We start from the raw sequence: 24,591 nt of genomic DNA, 5'->3' as shown, positions 1-24,591 counted from the left end.
TACTCATTTAGATTCCATCAGATGGTATTTGTCTCCCTTTGATCTAAACATTTAATAAATGTAATATTTTGTTTAACACAGGTTTGGCTCCAGAGACTGTGGATTTAAAATTGAAGAAACTGAACTTGATGCCTTTCCTGAGGCTCAGCTGACAAGAGCTCCATGTGGGGACCCAAACATGCAGGAGTACATGGACTTAGCCATCGAGAAAAATAATTTACAGAAGCCAGATCACTGGCAGTCTTCAACTGAACTGTATCTTAGACTAAAATAAATTACTCAGCTCTGAATTGATTGCAGGTTTATTGTAAATGTACACAAAGTGTCTGAATTTGACACCCAGTTTCAATTTTCCAAAGTGGCAATTAAACAAATAACAATGCTAATCGTTTTAGATCCATTATTTTTCATGTTAACTGAAAAAAACAAACATTAAACTAGTCTCAGGGATCTAGGGTTAGGTTGTGAAGTCAAAAACAGCCAAATCCTGGACTATTTTGCATTCCAAAGTCCATTTGTGTCTTAAACACTCCGTAAGAATCTAGGAGTGGTAGTTTTAAGACATTTCCACAAGTGTTTGCCATTGGAAATGGCGAGTTATCTAGGAACTCTAATTGTGGAAGTGGGTCTAAGCCAGCTGGGGGAAGGGATCTCAGTCCAGTTGAAAACATCAACACGTCCTCCACAGACACAGCAGCCTCTCCTTCTGCAAAGAAATAAATGTTCAGACACACCATGGTATGTGGTTTTTCAAGTAGTTACAAAAAGCCTTACAAACCTTCACAATCCAGAAGATAGTCTGCCCAGTAGGCCAATGTTTGGTTTTCTTTCAGTCTTCTGTTACTTCCTGAAGGACTGAGATCAGGTTTGAAGACCCTCTCAAGGTCTAAGCCAGTGAGTTTCTTGTCGACGTGGCACAGGACAGGGGTCAGCAAAGCAGGGTGTTGCTTCAGTGCACCAAGAAACTCAAGGGCTGACAGACCATCTTTGAATCTGCAAAGTGAACACCAACACTGTTTCAATGTTGTGTAGTGCCTACTGCATTTAAATTATCTAAAGAAAACTTAAGGGTTCTCTCCCCGACAATTACAATCCACCTAAACAAATGTACATCTGGGGAAAATAGTTGTGTGTAAACCAATTACTTTGATTTGCACATGTCAAGGTGTTACAAACTGCTAAATTTCACGTGGAGGAATGCCACAGAGGACAGGGTATAACAGATACACATGCCATGAGACACTTCAAACAAACATTTCATACATAAAACTGATCTGATCTTACCTGTCAATTACAGAGGAGTTGCGGTCAATGACGTGCCAATGGAGGTAGTCTGCCACAATCTCTTTTTTTTGTTCGACAGCAGCCACATGTCTAAGACAGCAAGCTGTCTGCAACATTGTGCTGTGTCTTAAAATACTGTCTCGCAGATCATCCAATGACGCAGCATTCTCAATCTGAAAGACATAAAGAGGCATAACCACCACAGTAGATAACTGGATATACTATCTTTTCCCATTTTTATTCTGTGACAGAAACAGCATGCTGTAACCCTTACCTTACCCTATCAAAAACTACATTACATATACTACAATACATTCTGTATGCTTATCCTGTAACGGAAGTAAACATGGTCTTAAAACAGTGCAAGAACAATGTTAAACTCTGTCCTTCCACATAGTAGACTTATGCTATTCTCACCTCTCGTAAAGCTTTCCCTATCTCATCATCAGTTATTAAATTAACTGATGGTTTGAATGAGGGCTGGCCCGCAAGATACTGAACAAGACCCTCTGACAGGAAATGGGGTCCTGGACCTCCATGTACTATTGAGACCGCGACCATCTTTCCTGCCAGGAAGTACTCATCCTCCCTAACGGCTGTGAATGAATTCATATTGCAAAATGAAAACATGAAATGCATTATATTCTTTAAGACAGAGGAAAAATGTAAATGTTTGATGATCATTAACCAACCATTAGCACAGCACACTAATAACCCTATGCATACCATTCGCATTGAAGACCAAGAACTTAATACCTTCTGGACCATCAAAAATAGGCCGGTCTTTCAGGAGTTTCATGAGAAGGGTCAAAAACTCCCTTCTAGGTCCACCGGTGTCAATGCCCTCCTCAAAAACTCCAGCATCATCTGTGAACCTGACCAGCATGTCACAGGCTTCTGAGTACGTTGAACGCTTGAATCCTCTGACAGCTCCGTCCCAAATATTGGACCTCGAAATGTTGAACCTGCTGACCTTCTTGTGGTCGATAAGAAGCGACAGGTTTGCTATAATCAAGGGAAGTGTAGTGCCTATCTCCTCCCTGTAATGACCAAAAGTGATTTAATTAATCAATATCAAATACAGTACACACTTTTACAACAATTATTTAAATACCAGCAATATTGTACAATGGAAAAACTGGAATGCCACACTCAAAAAGCTAATTTTACACTGCTGTGTCTTGGAAATTATCCACACTGACTACTGCAACCAGCTCCTCATCTTCTTCAACACCTGGTGAATACAGGTCTGTGTATTTTCTGTTGGGAAATTACAATAACATTTCTTCCCCATGAATTAAATTGAAAGTATGCGAGTCACTATAATTTTTTTGTTTTACCTGTAGCAAGTCTTGTCTGACTGAGTTGGATCCATGTCCTCAGCATCTGATATGACCACAGTCGGAACCATTCCCGAAGGTCCTGGTTCATCTCTAAAACATGATAAAAAAAAAAGGGTAACACTTTAGTTTGATAGTCCACTGTTGACACTCAACAAGCCATCAGTAGATATGCAGTTGCATGTCAACAGTGAATGAGTTGACATTCAACCGAACTATCTCAACTGATAAGCAACATGTATTCAACTAACTGTAAGTTAACTATAAGTTGCACTATTAGTAGATGGTTAGTTGATATTTGACAGAGCTTGTTCAACAGATAAGAAACATGGATTCAACTAACTGTCTGTTAACTATAAGTTGCGCTATTAGTAGATGTTGTTTTGTACACGTAGCATGCATTCAACTAACTGTCAGTTAACTATTAGTTGCATTATTAGTAGATGGTTAGTTGATAATCAACAAAGCTTTCAACAGATAAGAAACAAGCATTCAACTAACTAAGTTAACTACACGTTGCATTATTAGCTGGCGTTTAGTTGATATTCAACAGTGAGTTAGTTGATACTCTACAGAGCTTGTCAACAAATATGTAACATGCATTCAACTAAGTGTTAGTTGACTATAGTATATTTTTATTTCGTTCATTTATTTTTACAAAAACAGTCTGCAACAGACATTGTGCTTTTTACTACATGTTCTTTACAAATATTCAACTATCAGTTGAGTGTCAACTTCTAGTAAGTTGACTATCAACTGCTGTTATTAACCAATTCTCAACTTACGTTTCATATGGATCAACTTACCCTCCACTCACAAGGAACACATCTAATGAATGAACATTCAACCCTCTGTTGATCATATATGTTCATTGTAAAATAAAGATGAGAATATTTTATCAATCAATAGGCACCCTGTGTAGGTGACAACCTGTTGATTGTCATATGACTGTCGACAAACTATCAGTCAATATTCAACTAAGCATTAGTAGAGAGGTCTTAGGACTGTCAAATTAAAGTGAAAACAGTTTAGTGTCTACACACTATTAACAGAGCAAAACAGAGAAAATAGTTGATTCTCAACAAACTATCAGTCGATGTTCAACTAAGCATTAGTAGAGGTCTTAGGACTGTCAAATTAAAGTGAAAACAGTTGAGAACAGTAGCGGTCTACAAACTAGTAACAGTACAAAATAGAGACAAGTTTTGCTCAACTGATCAGTAAAACTGGATGACCGCAAAGTGAAATAAACAACACATAAGCAGCATATCAGAGAAGAAAGCAACTTTATTATTTTAAAAAAAACTAAGAGTCAAAAGAAACAAGAATACTATACTATATACCGTTTGAACAAATAAAACAAAAACATTTTTTTTTTTTTAAATAAACTAAGAGTCAAAAGAAACAAGAATACTATAAACCGTTTGAACAAATAAAACAAACTTTTTTTTTTTTTTACCGTTTGAAACAAATAAAACAAAAACATTATTTTTTTTTTTTAAATATATGAAAACACTCTCCCCTTTCTCCTCTGTCCATTTCAGCCTCAGCCTCTTTTGGTGAATGGTATCAGTTTCTTTTTCTTTTTAAGTTCTTCAATCTTCAAGAAAGCTCTCCAACTATTTTTGAGTCGCAGACCTTTGCTAAATGGAGGAGCGTCTTTTTGCCCTTTATCTCCTCAGGACACTTCTGTCAGCTATGTACAGTTCCGCGATTGCGGCGGTGTCCTTCACAGCATTTCTTGAGACGCCTGCCTTTGCGAATGCCCTTGACATTGTGTGTCCCCTTTCATTATTCGAAGGACCTGGCGGTACCGCTTCCCACATCCGATATGGTTGTCACTGAAAATGGAAAAAAAATCCATTTCATCACTCAATTTGGCCCACCTGATTGTGTTTACCTGCTCGATACTGCTCACAGTTGGCAAATCATTTGTTTGATCTGTTTTAACAATTGATTTCCGGAAAAGAAAAATGTTGAATTGATAAACAATTCTGTTATTTCAAAAAAAAGTACTGGTATTGATAAAAAATGAGTTAATAATGGTTAAACACAATACAATTCCAAAATGGTCAAGGGGTTCACAAACTTTCAAGCAGCACTGTATATGTAATTTCTGAACCTAAAGAAATACAGGACAATTATATAATTTACTTTACCACGATATCCTTTGGCCTTTGACTTCTTCGACTTCTTCGACTTTTTGCTCCTTTTTTTTGCTTTTTTCTTGTGCTTCCTCTTTTTTTTTCGGCCATCAGAGGAGGAAGAGCTGCTGCTGCTGGAATCTGAGTCTGTGCTGGAGCTGCTACTTGCGTCAGTGTTTGACTCTGGTTCGGGGTCAGTGTTGTCCACTGTGTCACCTAGGAAATGACGAAAAGCAGAAAAAAGCACTTAAAACAACTTTTAAGGGTAACTTTACCCCCAGTCTCAGCATAACTTGTCACACTGCACAATTTTGAAAAATGCGTTCTGACCAAGGTTCTGACGGCTCAGTTAGGAAGGAGGTGGCTGTAAAGGACACTGGGTTAATCTAGCTGTCACTCAGGAAGATCTAAATGATATAACTTCCTTGAAAAGCAGAGTGACAGAGAGTCTAAGGGCGCTATCGCTACACGATGTGAGCTCATATGTCACACAGATGTGTTGTTTGAGGTGGAGGATTTTTCTGATTTTAAATTGTTGGAGGGCAATTCGGAAGTAGATGATGTATCTTGATAGTAGTGTTATGAGACAGAGTAGCCTGAGTGAGTGAGCGAGAATGGCAGTGTGTTGTTGTTTGAGGGATTTCAGTGAGTGAATGGACGAGCGAGGAGAGCGAGCGGTAGCATGTGTCTGGGTGTGTGAATGCAAGCGAGAGAAAGCAGCATAAGCTAATGCAACCAACTGTAAAGTGAGTGCAACGGGAATAAAGTAAGCCTGTCAAGAATCGGTGTCCTCCTCATTCCGAACCACTGCCGGTAGAGTTAAGGGTGTTACCGTAACAGTTGTGTAATTTTTAAAAGAGCGCAGCTGGCTGGCTTTGCAGCGTTCACCTGTAAGGCGCAGGTGTGAATAGTGCCCACCTGATATGCTGATGTCTATCAGATGTTGTGACGTAGAGTGACCCTCATACAATGGGTGAACTCCAATATTGTGGTTGTTGTAGTGAAGCCACATACATTAGTTTTTTTTCGATCGCTAACCTGAAAAAAACCCACATTGAGCTCCAGTTGTGGGCACAACTGGAGCTCAATGTGCAAAAATCTAACTACAGTCTGCACTACCAACAGTCACTGGAGCTGAACAGTTCACATCACCTGCAAAATAGGCTCAGAGCAGTAAACACTATGAACCAGCCTCATCGCGATGACACATGTCACTCAGAACACATCCACACTCTCACTGCCACTCTTCTCCCTCCACCAACCTTTCTTCCTTGGTCCATTTCCAAAAGAAAGTATTTTTGCACTTTCCCTATATACTGTATATGTTCACTCACAAGTCTAAAACAAGACACCTTGTGTTTCAGTTGAAATAGCAATCCACAGTAGGGCTTTGACTTTTGCCCAAAAGTCATATTCGAAGTTCGTTTGTTTATTAATATTAATATTTGAATATATTCGAATATTTATTAATAGTATTTTGACCATTTAATGCCTTCAGTAAGACCTGGGCTGAATCCAAATACTTAGTACATACTATTTCTGTTCAGTGTCTACTGAACAGAAGCGTTCTACGCATAGCTGAAGACCATACTACACTGTCAAGTGTAGTACGGTCTACAGCTATGTGTAGAACGCTTCTGAAAGCTTCCGAACACCGCCGAAACTCCACCGGATGTTTGGAGATGACGTATCTCCCCTCAGATGCCGGCAAAACTACCTTGATAAGTTACCTGTTTTCCGTCTTGTCATCGTTGCTATAAAATTAAAAATGTCTCTTTTTACTTGATGACTTACTTTACTTTTTTACTCTTTTTAATGACTATTTTTTCGCCGCTTTCTACGACGTCTTTCTAAGCCGCTGTTGGTAGTGTCGGGTCAGCCATCACTTCTTCGTTCGTTACCAGACTCCGGTTGCATTGTGGGATAGCGTAGTGACCTACCGTTGTATACTGTGGCGGTAGTACCAATGGGTAGTACGCATTCTTTAACGTTTTCTGTACTACACAATGCGTACTGAGCATTCGGACGCGCTATATTTGTGGCGTACTACAAAATGCATACTATAAGTATGAGTATTCGGATTCAGCCCTGGATTGGGTTTTGCAAGGTTTGTTTACTGGCGTTGCTATGGTTACCGGTCTTGTGTGTTCCAACGGTTTATTGGGTTTCTGATAAATCGCTGTCTAATCAATACTTCATTCACTGCCTCTTCCGTGGTCATTACAATATTATGAATAGACTGCGTCGGGTTCTCCGACGTCTCTCCTCTTGGCCTGCCGATAACAGGTTCGAATATTAAGGGCTGCCTAATATTCGTTGATTTATTTTTTGATATTCGAATTACCGGTATATTCGAATTACGAAGTTCGAAGTCAAAGCCCTAATCCACAGTGTTTAAAATGCACCAGGATGAAGTCCATTCTGTTTTGAATGTGTGGTTTACAGTTGTGACAGCAGTGTGTTAGCATTTGATCAAAGTGCTGAAAATCCACAGTGTTGTGCAGGTTGTGATATAAGCCATGAGATAAGTGTGTAGAGTTCTGAAAATTGTGTTTAAGCAATGAAAAATTAGCTAGTGGTTGGTCCACAGGAACTGCATGCTGAGTTTTGCACGTGTCGCTCCAGTTGTGCCCACTGTGGTTAAGCGATCATAAAAAACTGTATTTAAGTCCTCAGGTAATACTATACTCTAGCTTTACAAACCTTGCTCTGCTGAAGGCCTTTGCTCAAGCTGCTGCTTCAGTAAAGCATTCTCCTCCTCCAGCAACTCGATCCGGGTCTGCAGCTCTTCTGACCGCTTCTTCCATTGGACTTTGCCTAGTTGAAAAATAATATTTTCCATATTAACAACTGCAACATATGACATGATAGATAACAAATTCATGTTAGTAGAGTATATGAGGCAAACTTGTAGGAAAAGTAAAATGTTGATCTATAAAACATACTACTGAAGTCTCGACTGGACACACTGACAAGCATAGAAGAAATTCAAATCTCCGCATGAAGCACATGAATCTGCACCTGCCACTGTCAGGCAACTCGGAGTCCAACAAAAATAATCCCACACAAGGATCAATTCTTCCCCACCATAATATGTGTTAAGGTGTGTTTTTCTGCACAATCCTCCTCTCTCTGGATGTGTTTTACATAGCGTGGTTCCAGAGTACGCCTGTTTTAGGCACCTGAATACTGTGGATATTGTCTTTAATAATCGTGATTACACTGTCAATCAAAATAATCGTGATTATGATTATGATTTTTGCCATAATACACATGCTGATATGTTCAGCGATCAGATGGAGAGGAGCGTCTCCCGTAGCCTACAGTGCCAACAGGTTCACGCTGCGCTTTGCATGAAGTGTGTGTGTTTTTATTTTTCTTCCAAACGGGACCGTCAATACTGTCCCAGTGTCAGTTTGGAGCTGAACTGCGCCGAACTGACACCCAGCTGATACACAGCTAAATCAGCTGTGTTTCAGCTTGAGCCTATTCTTCTCGCGAGCCGCGCGTCCAGCAGCAAAAATACAGTAGGCTATACATTATGTTTCACATCGTAGGCTACAAACCACATAACGTGGCATTGACATAGGGCTACATATTATAAACATATGAAACAACAATAATTAGATGTTTTTCTTCTTTATTTATAGGCTAGATGTAGGCATTTTTATTATTTTTAACCCCATATTATATCAATGATATATTTCGCAGTTTTTATTTCGATCTTCCTGCTTCTCTCCACCCCAGAATGTCTGTCCAATGAATGAATGACCTCAGATCACGTGTGGTTTTGCTTCGTAATGCTGGTTCACTTGCAAAAGGGGCAGTATGAAAGTGGACCACACCAAACAAAAAAAATCTAAATTCTATTTGGTCTGGACCAAAGCAAGTGAACCAACGGACTTTCCATGTGTGAATACACCTTAAGTCACACCACTAAATGCATGAGTAATACCATCTGATGACACTAAAATGCGCCTTGATAGGCGCTCATAGGCGCACAGGTCACACGAGACAAAAACCTGCAAAAATTATGTAGATAAATATCACTGGTAAGGGCTTCTGTTTTTGGTGAAATACAGTTGCTTATTTGCAGCTGAATTATTACTTTGAAAAGTAGTCTAGCCACCGTCTCGCAATTAAACGCTTGTGGTGGCGTTAATAAAAAGTCCCACAATTTTATGGTTCATGGTCTAAAGCTAATTATGAGCCTTTGGTTGATATCCAGACAATCCTCTATTATTCAGTTGGCAATGACCACCCGCAACACTGCTACATGCGCCAAAGTATGTGAATATCGAGACGGGAAGAAAAGTCTACGATGTCGCCAAGCAGCTATTAACGTCGTCACCCCCCAGCTAAGCAAAGCTAACGTTACTAGCTCTTGCCGAGCCCGGCCAGAAACGGTTTGAGTATTACAATAACTTTACAAATGTGTCAACCCAACTTACCAGCAGTAGGCATATCGGAGCTTTCTCCTTCATTCCCCCGCTGTCCTTTTGCCCGGGTAGAGCGCTCAGCAGGCCTTTCCACCATAGGCAGATTCATATTTCCAGGCGTGGCAGATCTTAACTGGTGAAAAATCATATGCTGGTACTGAAACAAGAGATAGGCCAAACATAAGTGGTTCACACATACAAGTAATGGCGCCTGCTTTCGAAATAAAACAATAACTGTTGAGAGAGGGTTGATACTTACCATAGCGACAAGATCCAATTTATTTTGCGCGGACTAATAGCTTCTTTCAACGGCACCGAGTTGGCGGTGCGGCTTAGCCAATCGGACGGTAGAAGCGCTTGATTATTATGATTGAGTCAGGCATCAACCAGGGAATCAGCCCAACCTTTGCGGTGGGAGGTGTTTCGATGTAAAAATCAAGCGTACCTCCACATATTGAACTAATAACAGAAAAGTGCGCCAGATTTTCAAATCAGGGCCAGTAACATCAGTTATTTCCTCTGACCACCGGTGCTATGGCTTCGCTTGTGGGAACACTTTTGAGAAAAGTGAATGTCAAGGAGTCAAAAAAAACATCATTCAAGTTGATAACATGGTTGCAAAAGAAAAGGTTGCTGCAAAGAAAAGTGAAATGCAAAAACTGCAGACACAAAATGAAGATGGTCTACTACACACAGTCCACAGATCTCCACATCTGGTAAGTGTGCTAATGTTATTAATTATTGTTAACTCATGGGCCCATCAGTTGTTTGGCAATCGGCACAACCATTTAGGTTGGAATATGATATTATTGCGAGTTTCCGCGCCTCCACCGCGCAGCAGCTGGTCGCCTCCCTTCATTTCAAAGAGGTAACGCGGCAGAGGGGAGGCGGTTGCCCTACCGCTCAGCTTTCCCAAACTGTTCTCTCGACTTTATTATTGGTAAAAGCTCATACAGAGACTATTACACCGGTATACATGTTTTAAAAGAGCAATACATGTGATGAATTTCTGGTCAAGCTATCCCAACGAGGATGATTTTTTAAAAAGTCACTTTTCGCTTTTCGTGTTTTGATTTCCAAACGGATATGGATTGAACGGAAGATACACTGATTTTGGGGCCATAGGATTTGGGGCTGTCACGTTAAAAATTGTACCGGGGGCGAAAATTGTACCGGCCTACGTCATCCATAGTAATCCATTCCAAACCTGCCTGGCAACAGACGATCGCAACGGGGGATCGCGTCGAATGACGTGGAAGGTTCTTGAACATTCGCGAACTCGTTCATTGAGAGCGACAAGACAGATAACACTTATTTTACAAATAACATTTATTAGCGTTCCTAACTTTATATTTGTATTGTATTGCATTGTATTTATCTATTTCCCTACACAGTAATAGCTAAATGTTATGGGGATAACGTGAATAATAATAATAAAAAACAGTTAGTAAATGCCTGCTCACCTATCTACCTATCTATCTATCTATTAGCTATCTATTACCTATAATCTATTCTCTAAATTTAATTAAGGAAATTAAATTAACACAAGCTAGCTAGACTATGAACACATTAAACACTCAGTTTACTAGCTAAATTCGATTAAACAATTAAATGCAATACAAATATAAAGTAAAAACAAGTGTTATCTAGCGCGATCCGTTATCTGTATTATATTATTTCGTCTTCGGCAACATGAGCGCAATTGAAACCTGCCTGGCAACGAACAACCCCTTACGTAATCTGTTGTGAAGACGTAGGCCGGTACAATTTTCGCCCCCGGTACAATTTTAACGTGACACCGCCCCAAAAAAACAAATGCTGATATTGAAATATTTGTATGGTAGCCCTTATTAACAATTCCCATTTGAATGTAATATATGTAAGTAATGAATCAAATGCTAATGAATGGTTTGATTGATTCAATGTTATTATTTCAGACATATCAAAAAAACAAAATGAAATGAAAAGCATGAAAATACAATAGACAAAAATTATGTTCAAATCAATTCACAAAAATAAAAGAAATTAGATATATTTAATTGATATGCCTGAAACAAGTAGGAAGAACTATACACTTAATCCTACCCCTTTGTAATGCATGATTGAAATGATGAATAAGCTTGTACACAGCGAATAGCCGGAAGCATGTAGCTTGATATGTAGTATCAAGCTAGTTTAAGTTTTAAGATATCTATTTGATCAAGTTATAATTTATGACATGATCGTCAATAAGGGTTATTTACATCGCCACAATGTTTTAGGCTGAGCAGTTTGTAGACAATGTATGTATGTATATGTCAAACTTATAGACATCATTTAAATTTCCAATTTGTTTGCAATTTTCAGGGAGTGCCGTCGTAAAAGATGTGGACGTTTGAGGAGAAGTGTAAGGACCAAGTCTCTTTTCTCAAACTCACACTGTAGTCTCTTCACATGGATGAAGTACATTCACAGGTAATCATTTTAGGTTTTCTCCAACTCCAGTATTTCACAGATTACAGCTCTAGGTTCAGAGTGTGAAATGTTTGTACAATTTAAGCTGAAACTATAGTTGCAAGTTGCAACAGTAGTTTTTCAGTAGAAAAAGCTTTGTGACAAAAGTAGACTTACGGATTGATCAAACAAGCACATATTTTCTTTGTTTATGTAAACAGTTCTGATTAAATCTTTGTTTTCTTTGTAGATTTGCACAGGGTTTGCAGCTACGGCAGGTAGACATGCTTCAGGATGGCATCACTAAAAGCACTGCTACACTCTCAATGATGTCTAAAAAACTGCGAAGAATTTGCCTAAAAAGCCTTAAAAGGCACAGGAAAGAAAAAGGCCAGAAAATCGGTGGAGTCAACGCTATCGTCCACATTGACGAGAGCAAGTTCTGCCATAAGCGCAAGGTATATTTGTAATATAATTCACTAAATATGGGGTCATTCAATTTCAACTCATCAAAAACCTGATCTTTCCTCAGTTCTTGTTTTGGATTTTATTATAAACTTAATGTTGAAATATCAATTGTCTTCAAGAGAAATCTTTAAGCTTTACTTTTAGATTAATTATTGTGGAAGTTTGGCTCTATGAACATAATTTCTGAATTTTCGGAATTTGTATTTAAAGCCTCACCATTCAAAATATTTTCCCTGGAATGGTTTTAACCACACTTGAAAAAAAATATTCATTTAAGTACTTGATGATGTTAATGCAATCAAATAAATAGCACTATGTACTGTATTCACATGCAAATCGGCATATTGGAGGGGCCGATGAAAAGTTACAAGGTCATGACTTGTGTGCTGTATGCATCTTTCAAGAAGTATGGAAGACGCCTCGGAGTGTTTTGATACTATTTGCTATAACCAATCTATGCCTTAAGAAAACATGGGCTACATTATAGTTTTTTCAGGTAGAGCAAGTTGAAATAAGAAATAAAATTAGACCGTATGCTATATCATATCAAGGTAATCATGCAACTTCTAGGTAACTGTCAGGTAGTTCAATGCATGAAAGAGTTATCAACTCATTCACTGTTGACATGTAACAACACATACTAATAATAATATGCATTCCAAACTTAAAAAAACAAAAGTTTTTATATTACTCCATTATTTATATCATTTGGAAATTAGCATAATCATCCTACTTCTCACTGGCAGTAATATAACATTGATTATGTATATGTTTGACTGTAGGGTATTATTTATTTTATAACATTAATATTGTGTTTTGGCAGTACGGAAGAGGGCGCTTCGGGAACAGCTGGAGGAGAAAAAGGACATGGGTCTTTGGAATGCTCCAAATCAAACGGTCTGACAGGCGTCCTATTCTTCGCCTCGTGCAGAGACGAAATAAGGAGACCCTTGTTCCTATCATCAAAAAGCATGTGAAGCATCACAGTCTCGTCGTAAGTGATGAGTGGAGAGCGTATGCCGGTCTCGCCACAGAGGGCTACAGGCATGTCAGGGTGAACCACAGCCAACATTATGTTGACCCTCAGACAGGACTCCATACTCAGAACCTCGAGAGAGCGTGGCAGACCTATAAAAAGGAAATTTGGAGAATGCGGGGGAATCGGTCGGAGAAGGCCTTGAAAGAGCAGCTCTGCTTTATTGAGTGGACCTACTGGTTAGCGAGGAAAAATTCAGAAGGTGTCCTTGGCAGGCTTGTCAAGGACATAAGGCGCTCCTATCAGAAATAGGAAGCAGAGCTTGGCATTTATCAAAATAAGCTGAAATGGACAGAGGAGAAAGGGGAGTGTTTTAATTTATTTTTAAAAGAAAAGTTTTTGTTGTATATGTTCAAACGGTTTATAGTATTCTTGGTTCTTTTGACTCTTCAAACTCTTCCTTTGTAAAAAGAGTTCTGTTAAAGATTAGTTTTTTTTTAATAATAAAGTTGTTTATTTCACTTTGCGGTCATCCAGTGTTACTGATCAGTTGAGCAAAACTTGTCTCTATTTTGTACAGTTACTAGTTTGTAGTTTGTCTACTGTTCTCATCTGTTTTCACTTTAATTTGACAGTCCTAAGACCTCTCTACTAATACTGATAGTTTGTTGAGAATCAACTATTTTCTCTGTTTTGCTCTGTTAATAGTTTGCACACACCAAACTGTTTTCACTTTAATTTGACAGTCCTAAGACCTGTCTACTAATGCTTAATTGAATATCGACTGATAGTTTGTTGAGAATCAACTGATAGTCAACTATTTTCTCTGTTTTGCTCTGTTAATAGTGTGCAGACACTAAACTGTTTTCACTTTAATTTGACAGTCCTAAGACCTGTCTACTAATGCTTAATTGAATATCGACTGATAGTTAGTTGAGAATCAACTATTTTCTCTGTTTTGCTCTGTTAATAGTTTGCACACACTAAACTGTTTTCACTTTAATTTGACAGTCCGAAGACCTGTCTACTAATGCTTAATTGAATATCGACTGATAGTTTGTTGAGAATCAACTGATAGTCAACTATTTTCTCTGTTTTGCTCTGTTAATAGTGTGTAGACACTAAACTGTTTTCACTTTAATTTGACAGTCCTAAGACCTCTCTACTAATGCTTAGTTGAATATTGACTGATAGTTTGTCGACAGTCATATGACAATCAACAGGTTGTCACCTACACAGGGTGCCTATTGATTGATAAAATATTCTCATCTTTATTTTACAATGAACATATATGATCAACAGAGGGTTGAATGTTCATTCATTAGATGTGTTCCTTGTGAGTGGAGGGTAAGTTGATCCATATGAAACGTAAGTTGAGAATTGGTTAATAACAGCAGTTGATAGTCAACTTACTAGAAGTTGACACTCAACTGATAGTTGAATATTTGTAAAGAACATGTAGTAAAAAGCACAATGTCTGTTGCAGACTGTTTTTGTAAAAATAAATGAACGAAATAAAAATATACTATAGTTAACTAACACTTAGTTGAATGCATGTTACATATTTGTTGACAAGCTCTGTAGAATATCAACTAAACACCAGCTAATAGTGCAACGTGTAGTTAAATTAGTTAGTTGAATGCTTGTTTCTTATCTGTTGAAAGCTTTGTTGATTATCAACTAACCATCTACTAATAATGCAACTAATAGTTAACTGACAGTTAGTTGAATGCATGCTACGTGTACAAAACAACATCTACTAATAGCGCAACTTATAATTAACAGACAGTTAGTTGAATCCATGTTTCTTATCTGTTGAACAAGCTCTGTCAAATATCAACTAACCATCTACTAATAGTGCAAGTTATAGTTAACTTACAGTTAGTTGAATACATGTTGCTTAGTTAGTTGAATCCATGTTTCTTATCTGTTGAACAAGCACTGTCAAATATCAACTAACCATCTACTAATAGTGCAACTTATAGTTAACTTACAGTTAGTTGAATACATGTTGCTTATCAGTTGAGATAGTTCGGTTGAATGTCAACTCATTCACTGTTGACATTCAACTGAATATCTACTGATGGCTTGTTGAGTGTCAACAGTGGACTATCAAACTAAAGTGTTACCAAAAAAAGTACTAAAATTATTACTGGACTGCAAAAACCTGCTACGTGTGGGGAGGACGGCTGAAAAGATCATTGGAGTCGCTCTCCCCTGCGTCTCAGACGTCTACACCACAAGCTGCATCCGCAAGGCAACCAGCATCGTGGAAGACCCCACCCACCCCTCACAAACATTTTTTCTCAACTCTTTGATCTGGCAGAAGGTACCGTAACATACGGTCTGTCACTACCAGACTACAACAGCTTCTTCCCCCAGGACATATGACTCAGGGACTGATCTGATCACCTCTGATGTATAGTGTCCTGCTTCACTGTTTTTGTATATTGTTGATACACTATTGCACCTCATGTAAGTAATAATACAGTCACTTAAGTATTTGCACTGAAAACTTCTTGGGAAACGTTATTTCACTGTACTGTGTATGTAATGACAAACCCTCTTGAATCTTGAATCACATGAATGAATATTGTTCTTCAGGCCTACAATAGTCATCTAAGAATGTGAATGAATACAATACAGGCAAGATTCTGATTGGTTGATAACCACAAGAAATTTAAAAATTTTGACTGACAAAGACTAGATGCCAAAATGTACCAACCTTTCATCTCTAGGTTTAGGTCTGGGAGTACTTTGGTTTTGGGGTTCAAAAACCTGAGGGGACAGGCACACATTTATCAACAATTTGTAATAACTTCCATAACTGTTCCCTTACCACATCAATTGTGTGTGTGTATGTATGTGTACGCTATATACAGTATAAATATCAATGGTGAAAGGTTGTCAGTATTGTCATAGATAAATCAATAAACACATTTGTATGTAATTAAGTAAAATAAATAATTATGATGTACCACTGTGTCAGCTCGATTAAATTCGACTGTGCTCCTTGATGGGATGTCAATTTCAGAATCCGACTCTGAAGTATCATCCGCTACTGTAAAAACACAAGACAGATCATGTAGATACTGTAGATTATCAGTAGAGTATCCAAAATATATGAAAAAATATTGAATCATGATATATGAGATCCACTAACCTCCTTTAAAATCAGTTTCAAGGCAAATGAAGAGGGTGATCCTGCCATATGGCCTTCCAAGCTCCTTTTTGTACTCGGCCAATTTGAATGGCCTTTCGGATCCAGGCAGATGGACCACCTCTGACCGGTCCGGATACAAAAGGATGTACTTTCCGTCTTGCACGTCCTTATTAAATTTTGTCATCTTCTGGACAGCTTGTTTGAGCAATTCTGGTGCTGCTATCTCTGGGTCAACAAATACTGGAAGCATTTTCCCTCTTAGAGGTTTTACCTCTGTTCCAATCCACACCATCAATCCAATGTTTATTTAATAAAAATGACAAAGATAAGATACATTTCATGTATTAAACATATGGAAAACAAAAGACTACCGGTACATAATACACAGAATGTAGTGTCCCTCCATGGTCAAATTTGTGCCACCAGTTTCATAATGAGCCGAACATGTCCATAAGCTTGAAGCTCTCAAAATACTTTTGCCCAATTGCTTCGGCAAAGCATCTCGCCCTGCATGAGAGCTTCTGTTATTATGTCTAGAGCGCTATATGCCCTAAAATCTACGTAAAGATACCCACTTCAATATATATTACTTTTTTCTTTTAACTTAAGTCTGTACAATAAATCTAGCGTGACACAGATCGATTTACGAGTCATCTCGAGTCAGACAGTCGAGGTTTCCCCAGGTTTGATAATCCCAAATGAAGGACTTTTTAGACCACTTCAATGAAAATTAAGACCTACATCGCAACCATTATGTGGCCGTAAAACATCAGTGTATATAATTATCATGTTGCAGAGAGAGGAAAAGAAGAGGGAGGATGAGAATGAGAGGGGTAGGAAGAGTGAGAGGTAGGGGTAGAGCTGGTAGATGTGTTCTGTTGTGCATATGTTGCACTGACTTGTTTGGTGAAAAATACAAAATTAATGTTTCAACAGCATGTGTATCTGCAAATATTTCTATGCATGTGAAGAATCTTAAGAATTTGTTAACACTTCATTTCATACACTTATACACCACATCCCTTGTTTCAGTTTAACCTAATTCCCACATTTACTCCTTGGAGTTTAACGTCATTCATTCCTTCATTCAAACAGTCAGTACAGTCATACAGTATCATAGGGGTGAACTAGGCAGCTACCAAACTGCACACGATGGCAGACAATGCTAATATTTGAATGATGTAGGCCGAAAACTCCAAGGAATGAGACGCTCTGACGTTACGGAACCCCTCGTGTTGCATATCATTGTTACGCCCCCCCTGGTGGCTCGGAGTAGGACGCAACATAAGGACAGGTTTGGGCAAGTGAGGGTGCAGTCACACAAAATCCAGGACAAAAGGTGAATTCAATATAAAGTGTTTATGTACAAAAAAAGGCAACACAGGGATCAACAAGGACTGTCAGTGGCACCAAAGAAAAGAACATAACAAAACCCAACCCCCCATTGACAGGTGTTTTGCACCGAAAAAGTACAGTGGGTGGTGCTCACTCTAACCTAGGGTATTAACAACGGGTAAACCTACGTGTATGAAATATGTAAACCCCAGGGTATCTTACCTATCCTTATTGACCCTGTGCGCACAACAAAATAATTAACAAAGACAAAGACAAAACTAAAGTAGGCTGCTAACAACTAAAGTAATAAGGTTTAAACAAAAATGTGTAATAGCTAAAGACAATACAATAAACCAACAAAGAAACCAAGCACTCGCAACCACTAGTAAACACTAGCAAATACACTCCAAATACACTCCAAAAACAAGCCAACAGAGCTCAACCAAAGCTCTGCCACAGCTCAAACCAAAGCACTCCACCCTGACAAACAAACACAGGACTATTTAAAGGGGAATGGTTGATGGGAGATCTGGAACAGGTGTGGTGATTTGGTGATCGGGACCAGGTGCGCACATCTAAGAACTTGGAGAATGAAAACAGGAGGAGGAGACAGAACAACAACACAAACATACTACACAAAACAGAACACAATACATGTAGGCCTATACCATGTATAACATATAAGACATACAGAACACATAAGGAACATGACATAAGATTTTTTTAAGACTTAAGACCCTGCGGCTTAGATAAAACAGTCAGTAACATACCTGGACCGGTTTCCTTTCTGTAGTCTTCTTGTAGCTATGTTTCCCTCTCGACCCGTAATTAAACCCCTCGCGTTCTTTAGTCTTCGCGCTTCTGTAGTCGACAAATTGTTTGAATGATGGGCAAGGTTTTCCTGCTGAAATGTACAACACAGAAAGTTAGCGGCCACTAACCTAACCAATAGCGATATTCACTTTCATTCACATACTAGCAAGCGTTATGCTGCACTTACTTTGCTTTGCATTATCCGGCTGTGCAGAGGTTGCCGGTTTGTTTGGTCCTTCCGTCAGAAACTCGAGGGACCGGCCACACGAGAAACAAAACCGTGATAGTTGGCTGATGTGCTTACCACAAAACGGACAAAACGCGACTGTCGCCGTCGCCGTCCATCTTCAATGGGTGAAAACTAGAATTTGCGCGTTTTCCTTGTCATTTCCGGCTCAACCTCTGAGCTTGAGCATTCCCTTTCCGTAAGAAAAATGAACTTGCAAAAATGTTTTTTTGAACTTGCAAAAATGTTTTCTAAGATGTTATTTTGTTCCGGAACTTGCAAAAGTTTTTTCTAAAATGCAATTTTCGTAAAAAACTTGTAAAAGTGTTTCGAAACTTGTTAGTGTGTTTTACAAAATGTAAAAATGTTCCCGAGTTTGTTTTTGTGTTTCGCCCTTCTCGGCCACCGTAGTAACTGGAGGACAGGGAAAAACGGGCTGGACTTAGATTAACGCTGGTAGGACCGATACTGACTGAGGTGTAGTAAACGACGAACTGGCGCCGGCTAATTGGAGATCCCCGGTTGAAGTAGTAGATTGCAGATTGCAGACAGGTGCGTTGAGAGAGTGAGTACCAGTGGCGCCAAGCGGCCACTAGATGGGGGTGTTGGACCGTGTAGCAGGACGTATATATATATATATATATACATATTTAAGCAATAGATCAATCCAGGCTGTGGTATGTGCTCATTATACCACTGTTAAGGGGCGTTGTCCGGCCCCGACGCGCAGCGGATCACATTAATGTCATTTTACGTCTCCGTCCTTCGGAGGAGATATAAAACCGAGGTCCTGACTCACTGTGGTCATAAAAGATCCCAGGACACTTATTGCAAAGAGTAGGGGTTTCCCCGGTGTCCTGGCCCAACCAGGCTCATTCAATCTGGCCCCCTAATAATCCTCCTGTACAATTGGCTGACTCATCAATTCCCTCACTCTCCACCTCAAGCTGGTGTGTGGTGAGCGTTCTGGCGCAGATTGGCTGCCGTGCATCACCCAAGTGGGTGCTACACACTGGTGTGGTGAGTTAGGGCCCCCCGTTCTGTAAGCGTCTTTGGGTCATTGAAAAGCGCTATATAAATATAATGAATTATTATTATTAATTATTATTATTATTATTATTATTAATTATTATTATGGCGAAACGAAAGTCATAGACACACTACATTTAAAAAGAAACCAAGAAAGTCAAAATAGCCTTTTAATTAAAGAATACAAAAAAGTAGTCCCTCCTGGCTGCCGCTATGCATCGACGGTCGCTATGCAACACACTTTAGCGTCCCTACGAGAGAAGGCTCCGATAGAGCGGTTCTCCGGCAATTTATCTTATGGAGCAGTTCACTCGCCGTGTGCCTAAGCTTTCGTTAGTCTCTCCATCGCCTTGCTCACTCCCGGAGTAACAACATTTACACGCTCTCCATCATCCAACATATGTTTTACTTTGTAACTGTTTCTACTTCCAGGCGCGGAGTGATATGCTAACTTTCACAAAATGATAGGGCGTCATAGCAGTTATGTATACGCTCATTATACAACAGTTGGGAACCAATCAGATCGCTGGATTTAGGTCCCCCGTTGTATAACATTGTATATAGCGCTAATGGAAGCCTATGTTTTCTGGCAAGTTGAATGCAGATGACATGAACGGATGCAAATATTGCCGTAAATTTGTTTGTTATTTGTTAAGATTTTTTGCATATGAAGTGTAAAAACGTATATACCACGCAACAGTATGTAGTCCTACAAGCACAGATGAAACATTAGTAGATTCATTGATAACTTGTTTTAAAAAATGACTGAAAAACTGTTTTATTGTAAGTCATTTTAAATAATAAACCACTTCATTAAAAAAATATCAACAATTTGTATTCAGGGATATACTGTAAATACTTTCAACCTACCTCCGTCAGCATCACATTTAGTATGTTATTGATAGTGCTGTGAAGCGATTAAAATATTTAATCGCGATTAATCACATTAATGTCATAGTTAACTCACAATTGCACATTTCTTTCTATGCTAATATCCCTTGATTTCTTTGTCCCATTAATTTTTCTTATTTTAATGCTCTTATCAACATGGAGAACTGCATCGGCTTGCCTTGTGCAAATGTTTTTTTATTGATAACAAAATTGGCATATACTGATCAAAACAGGACGATACAAAAATAAATTACAAGGTGCAAAGGTTAACTAGGACTCAGCCTATAGTGCAATTAAACGATGAACATACAAACATACTGCCTTGAACATAGCAGTCAGGCTACTGCTTCTTTGTTTTGAGCCAAAGAATAATAAAAAAAAAAGTAAAAGATATTGTGTTATTCGCGCGATAAAAAAATTAACGCCGTTAAAATTGGTTTGCGTTAACGCCGTTAATAATGCATTTAACTGACAGCACTAGAAAATACTAATTAAATTACAGAATCTTTTTAACTCATTGGCTGCCAGCCATTTTCAGTGCAGAGAGCCCCATACTGCCAAGCGTTTTACAGCATTTTGACTGATTTCCAAAGACCCACGGAACAGTGAGTTCTATGACTATGTAAAACACTGAAACCACCAAAAGACAGAGTAGACTCTCTTCTTTCATCAGGAACAAACCGTTTGTTTCTACCTTTTTCCGTTCTTTAGTAATCGGCAGTAGAACATACGTTGGTTTCACCAAAAACACCTGTTTTTGACCAAAAATTGAGAAAACAAGCTTTTTGCTTTAGTGACACTTAGTGACCTTCAACACCTGAAAAGTGGTTTCCCTCCATAAAACAGCAAAAACAACATTGAGACAGGTATTTTGACAGGACAATAATAATTTATTTGCAAATATATAACCAATATATATACAATATATACAAAATGTCAGTTGTACAATTCTTTCCAGGTATGTATTTCTGTATGTTGTCGCAGCTATATCGAATCCTGTGTGTGTGTGTGTGTGTGTGTGTGTGTGTGTGTGTGTGTGTGTGTGTGTGTGTGTGTGTGTGTGTGTGTGTGTGTGTGTGTGTGTGTGTGTGTGTGTCCACCCCTACACAAAATAGTTCAGCTTAGTGTGGTAAGCTGTAAAACACTCCCCTGCGTGCAAGGGGACACGACAGGACTGACACCACATTTTTGTCTCGCTGCGCAGACCCCTGCGAGCACAGACCCTACAGCTCCTTGCTGGTCTCCCCTTCTTGCTGGTGGGCATCAGGTGTCTGAGTTTGTGTCTGCTTAGCCCTCCGTCTAGCCTGCTCTCTGGGTCAGTGTTATATGGTGCTCTCGGAGTACGTCGGCCTTCCTCCAAGTCCACAGACCCCTCAGCCCCCACACCTGCCACTTCCTCCTCCTCCACCTCCTCCTCCTCACACCCCCCCACATGTCGCTTTACTGTCCCGGACTTCACTACCCTGCAAATGAACTCCAAGAGGGTTTTACACTCCCCTGGGTTTCTGGCTCGGTAGAGGACATGGGCGTTAAACATGCATAATTGGAAGAGATAGGCTACAAACTTCTTTGACCAGTTCAGCGATCTTCGGATGAATGGATAGTATGCAATATTTTGGTCCAACTTGTCTACCCCATTCATGGATGCATTGTACGCAACAACACACTCTGGCTTGAGCTGAGCAACCTTGTCTCTGTTTCCCCTCCTCCACATTTCAACCCACTGCATGCTATCTTGGTGGCAGGTAGTCACCATCCTCACCAACCGTTTGTCCTGCCATGTTTCTACCATCACCCTCTCATTGTGCCGCACAACTTTTTCCCCCACCCTCAAGTCAGTCTTTGTCATCTCGCTGATGATCTGAGGTTCCCCCCTATGTTTCCTCAGTGTTCCACAGACGTTGGTTTGAACTCCCAGTAAACGTTCACACAGTGCTACAGAATTGTAGAAGTTATCCATGAACAATGTATAACCATGACCTGGTAGACGATCAAGGAGAGAGAACACTATCTCTGGCGATATTGAAGCAGTACCCTGTGGCAGAGTCACACAGTATGTAGGATTTGATTCCATACTTCACAGGCTTTTGTGGGTTATACACCCTGAAAGACAGGCGCCCCCGCCACTGCATCATACCCTCATCAATGCAAATGTTTTGGCCTGGTTGATACATCTCCTTGAACTTTTCCACAATGTAATCCAACACTGGGCGAACTTTGTACATTTTGTCAGATGCATCCTGTGATGCATTATTGTTGAAATGAAGGAACCTCCATATTATCTGAAATCTGTTCCTTGACATAGTCTTGCCGAAATGGGGCGTGGCATCTACCTCATCAACACTCCAGTACATTTCAAGGCTAGGCTTTTTGATGTAACCAGTGAGAAAAAAAGTGAGTCCAAAGAAAGTTTTCAATTCTGGGACTGACACTGGTTTCCATGCATGTCCTCTGCTATATGGCAGATTGTCAGGGTGTGCTTCAAAATATTGACTTGCGTATAGGTTGGTCTGAACCACAATATTTTGGAGCAGCTCGTCCGTCAGGAAGAGCATCAGGAAGTCAGCTGGCAGGTCGCTATCCAGCTCCGCAGTAGCCCTCCAGGGTCCAGGGGTTGCAGTGAAGGGGAAATTGTTTGGTTGCCAGCCAGCTTGATGCCAGTCATCCCCGCAACCTCTGCTTGATGCACGACCTGTAAATGATAGAAATATATAAAATTACCATAAAACATATATTTTTATTGCTGCGGTGTGATGTGAAGAATACTTCTTTTTACCTTTCTTCTTTGCTTTGCCAATAGGAGTCGGAGCTCTGCTGGATGCACGACCTGTAAATTATAGAAAAATACACAATTAGCCTACAATAAAAAAATATGTTTTTATTGCTGCGGTGTGATGTGAAGAATGCATTTTTTTTACCTTTCTTCGCTTTGCCAACAGGATTGGGAGCAGTGGGAGGTGGAGGGGGAGTGGGAGTGCGAGCTCTGCTGGACGCACGATCTGTAAATTGCAACATTGCATCAGTAGGCTACTGGCAACACATATTAGCTACAGTAACGAACTACTGGGACTAAATTGCGTTCATGTGACGGACTGAAGGAGGAGAGAAGGGGAAAAGTTAACTCTTACCTCCCTCACGTCTTCCTGGAGACGCGTCAGGGGATGAGGCTCTGCTGTTCCCGGTTGACGGCAACCACTCATCCGACGAATCCGGGTCAGGTTCGCTGAATTCATCACCTGATGATTCGGAGGTGTCTGCTGAAATACGCCGTGTAGGCCTACTCTCTCATTGAGATTCTTGACTGCCTCCAAGATTCATTGAGATTCTTGACTGCCTCCAACTTCTGCACTTTTCTCCTCTTTTCTTCCAGAGCTCTTAGAAGAGCCCCATGCTCCTGTTCTAGCTGAGCTTTGATTTTAACTTCCTCTGCCTCTTGGTCTAAGCTGCGCTTAACAATTGCTGCCTCTTCATCAGATATCTTCCTTTTAACTTCTGCTTCTAGACGCTGTATTTCCCGCTGTTCCTTTTCTTGTTCTTCTAACACTTTCAGAACAGCTCGGCTTGCAGCAGCCTCTGCGGCAGCTTCTTGGCGTTTTATAGAGGACCTGGAGGAGTTGATTGAGGGAACTTTTAACTCAGTGGTGAAAGAACCTGACTTAGAGGAGCTTGTGCCAAAGAGAGAGCCTGCTTCTGGCCATTTGACTTCTTCTGCTTCCTTGGCTTCTCCATCGAGTCGGCTTGAGGCTTTGTTTACAATAAAGTTGGAGATCACTACACACAGATCCACTTTTCTGCGCGTGTCTTGATCCGGAGTTGAGACATTGCGCAGCTCATCATAAATTAGCCGGACATCTGCAGAAAGACCTGCGATCTCACCAATGATGTCCTTGTGCAGCTCTTCAGATAGACACTCCTTTAATTGCGACAATGACTTCTTGGCTAATTTTGCTTGTGTTTTCCATTTATCATAAATTTAGTTACATTTTTGTTGAAGCCCTTTACATTTTTCTTCTTGCATTTCTTTGCCTTTCTCTGTGAGAGTTCTTATTC

The 24,591-nt window shown here is 39.7% G+C and overlaps 3 protein-coding genes across 3 annotated transcripts; 1 reads left to right on the top strand and 2 right to left on the bottom strand.

The window, feature by feature from the left end:
* Window positions 1-284: 284 nt before the first annotated feature.
* LOC130404595 (G2/M phase-specific E3 ubiquitin-protein ligase-like) lies at window positions 285-1,478 on the bottom strand. The gene is made up of 3 exons (XM_056609411.1): window positions 1,285-1,478; window positions 779-993; window positions 285-706 (listed from the first exon to the last, which is right to left on the bottom strand). The coding sequence occupies exons 1-3, from the start codon at window positions 1,476-1,478 to the stop codon at window positions 471-473; spliced, it is 645 nt and encodes a 214-aa protein (XP_056465386.1). The 3' UTR covers window positions 285-470.
* A 929-nt stretch (window positions 1,479-2,407) lies between these two features.
* Window positions 2,408-19,099, bottom strand: LOC130404596 (uncharacterized). The gene is made up of 6 exons (XM_056609413.1): window positions 18,353-19,099; window positions 16,248-18,244; window positions 16,063-16,145; window positions 15,810-15,862; window positions 2,625-2,717; window positions 2,408-2,544 (listed from the first exon to the last, which is right to left on the bottom strand). The coding sequence occupies exons 2-6, from the start codon at window positions 16,537-16,539 to the stop codon at window positions 2,451-2,453; spliced, it is 615 nt and encodes a 204-aa protein (XP_056465388.1). The 5' UTR covers window positions 16,540-18,244; window positions 18,353-19,099; the 3' UTR covers window positions 2,408-2,450.
* Window positions 4,591-13,733, top strand: LOC130404594 (uncharacterized). Its single transcript, XM_056609410.1, has 4 exons — window positions 4,591-9,923; window positions 11,554-11,661; window positions 11,891-12,098; window positions 12,932-13,733. The coding sequence occupies exons 1-4, from the start codon at window positions 9,742-9,744 to the stop codon at window positions 13,394-13,396; spliced, it is 963 nt and encodes a 320-aa protein (XP_056465385.1). The 5' UTR covers window positions 4,591-9,741; the 3' UTR covers window positions 13,397-13,733.
* Window positions 19,100-24,591: the final 5,492 nt, after the last annotated feature.

Source organism: Gadus chalcogrammus, chromosome 15 (assembly GCF_026213295.1).
Source record: "Gadus chalcogrammus isolate NIFS_2021 chromosome 15, NIFS_Gcha_1.0, whole genome shotgun sequence".
NCBI classification, from domain to species: Eukaryota; Metazoa; Chordata; class Actinopteri; order Gadiformes; family Gadidae; genus Gadus; species Gadus chalcogrammus.
The sequence above is the reverse complement of the archived record's forward strand: the minus strand, read 5'-3'. Positions and strand labels throughout refer to the sequence as shown.

Coding starts and splice junctions, on each gene's coding strand:
- LOC130404596 (XM_056609413.1), bottom strand. CDS start 16,539: ATGGTGTGGATTGGAACAGAGGTAAAACCTCTAAGAGGGAAAATGCTT. Junction 16,146..16,247: donor TGAAACTGATTTTAAAGGAG/GTTAGTGGATCT, acceptor GTGTTTTTACAG/TAGCGGATGATACTTCAGAG. Junction 2,718..15,809: donor CCTAAACCTAGAGATGAAAG/GTTGGTACATTT, acceptor ATCATGTTTTAG/AGATGAACCAGGACCTTCGG.
- LOC130404595 (XM_056609411.1), bottom strand. CDS start 1,478: ATGCCTCTTTATGTCTTTCAGATTGAGAATGCTGCGTCATTGGATGAT. Junction 994..1,284: donor AACTCCTCTGTAATTGACAG/GTAAGATCAGAT, acceptor TTCACTTTGCAG/ATTCAAAGATGGTCTGTCAG. Junction 707..778: donor CTATCTTCTGGATTGTGAAG/GTTTGTAAGGCT, acceptor ATTTCTTTGCAG/AAGGAGAGGCTGCTGTGTCT.
- LOC130404594 (XM_056609410.1), top strand. CDS start 9,742: ATGGCTTCGCTTGTGGGAACACTTTTGAGAAAAGTGAATGTCAAGGAG. Junction 9,924..11,553: donor TCCACAGATCTCCACATCTG/GTAAGTGTGCTA, acceptor TGCAATTTTCAG/GGAGTGCCGTCGTAAAAGAT. Junction 12,099..12,931: donor AGTTCTGCCATAAGCGCAAG/GTATATTTGTAA, acceptor GTGTTTTGGCAG/TACGGAAGAGGGCGCTTCGG.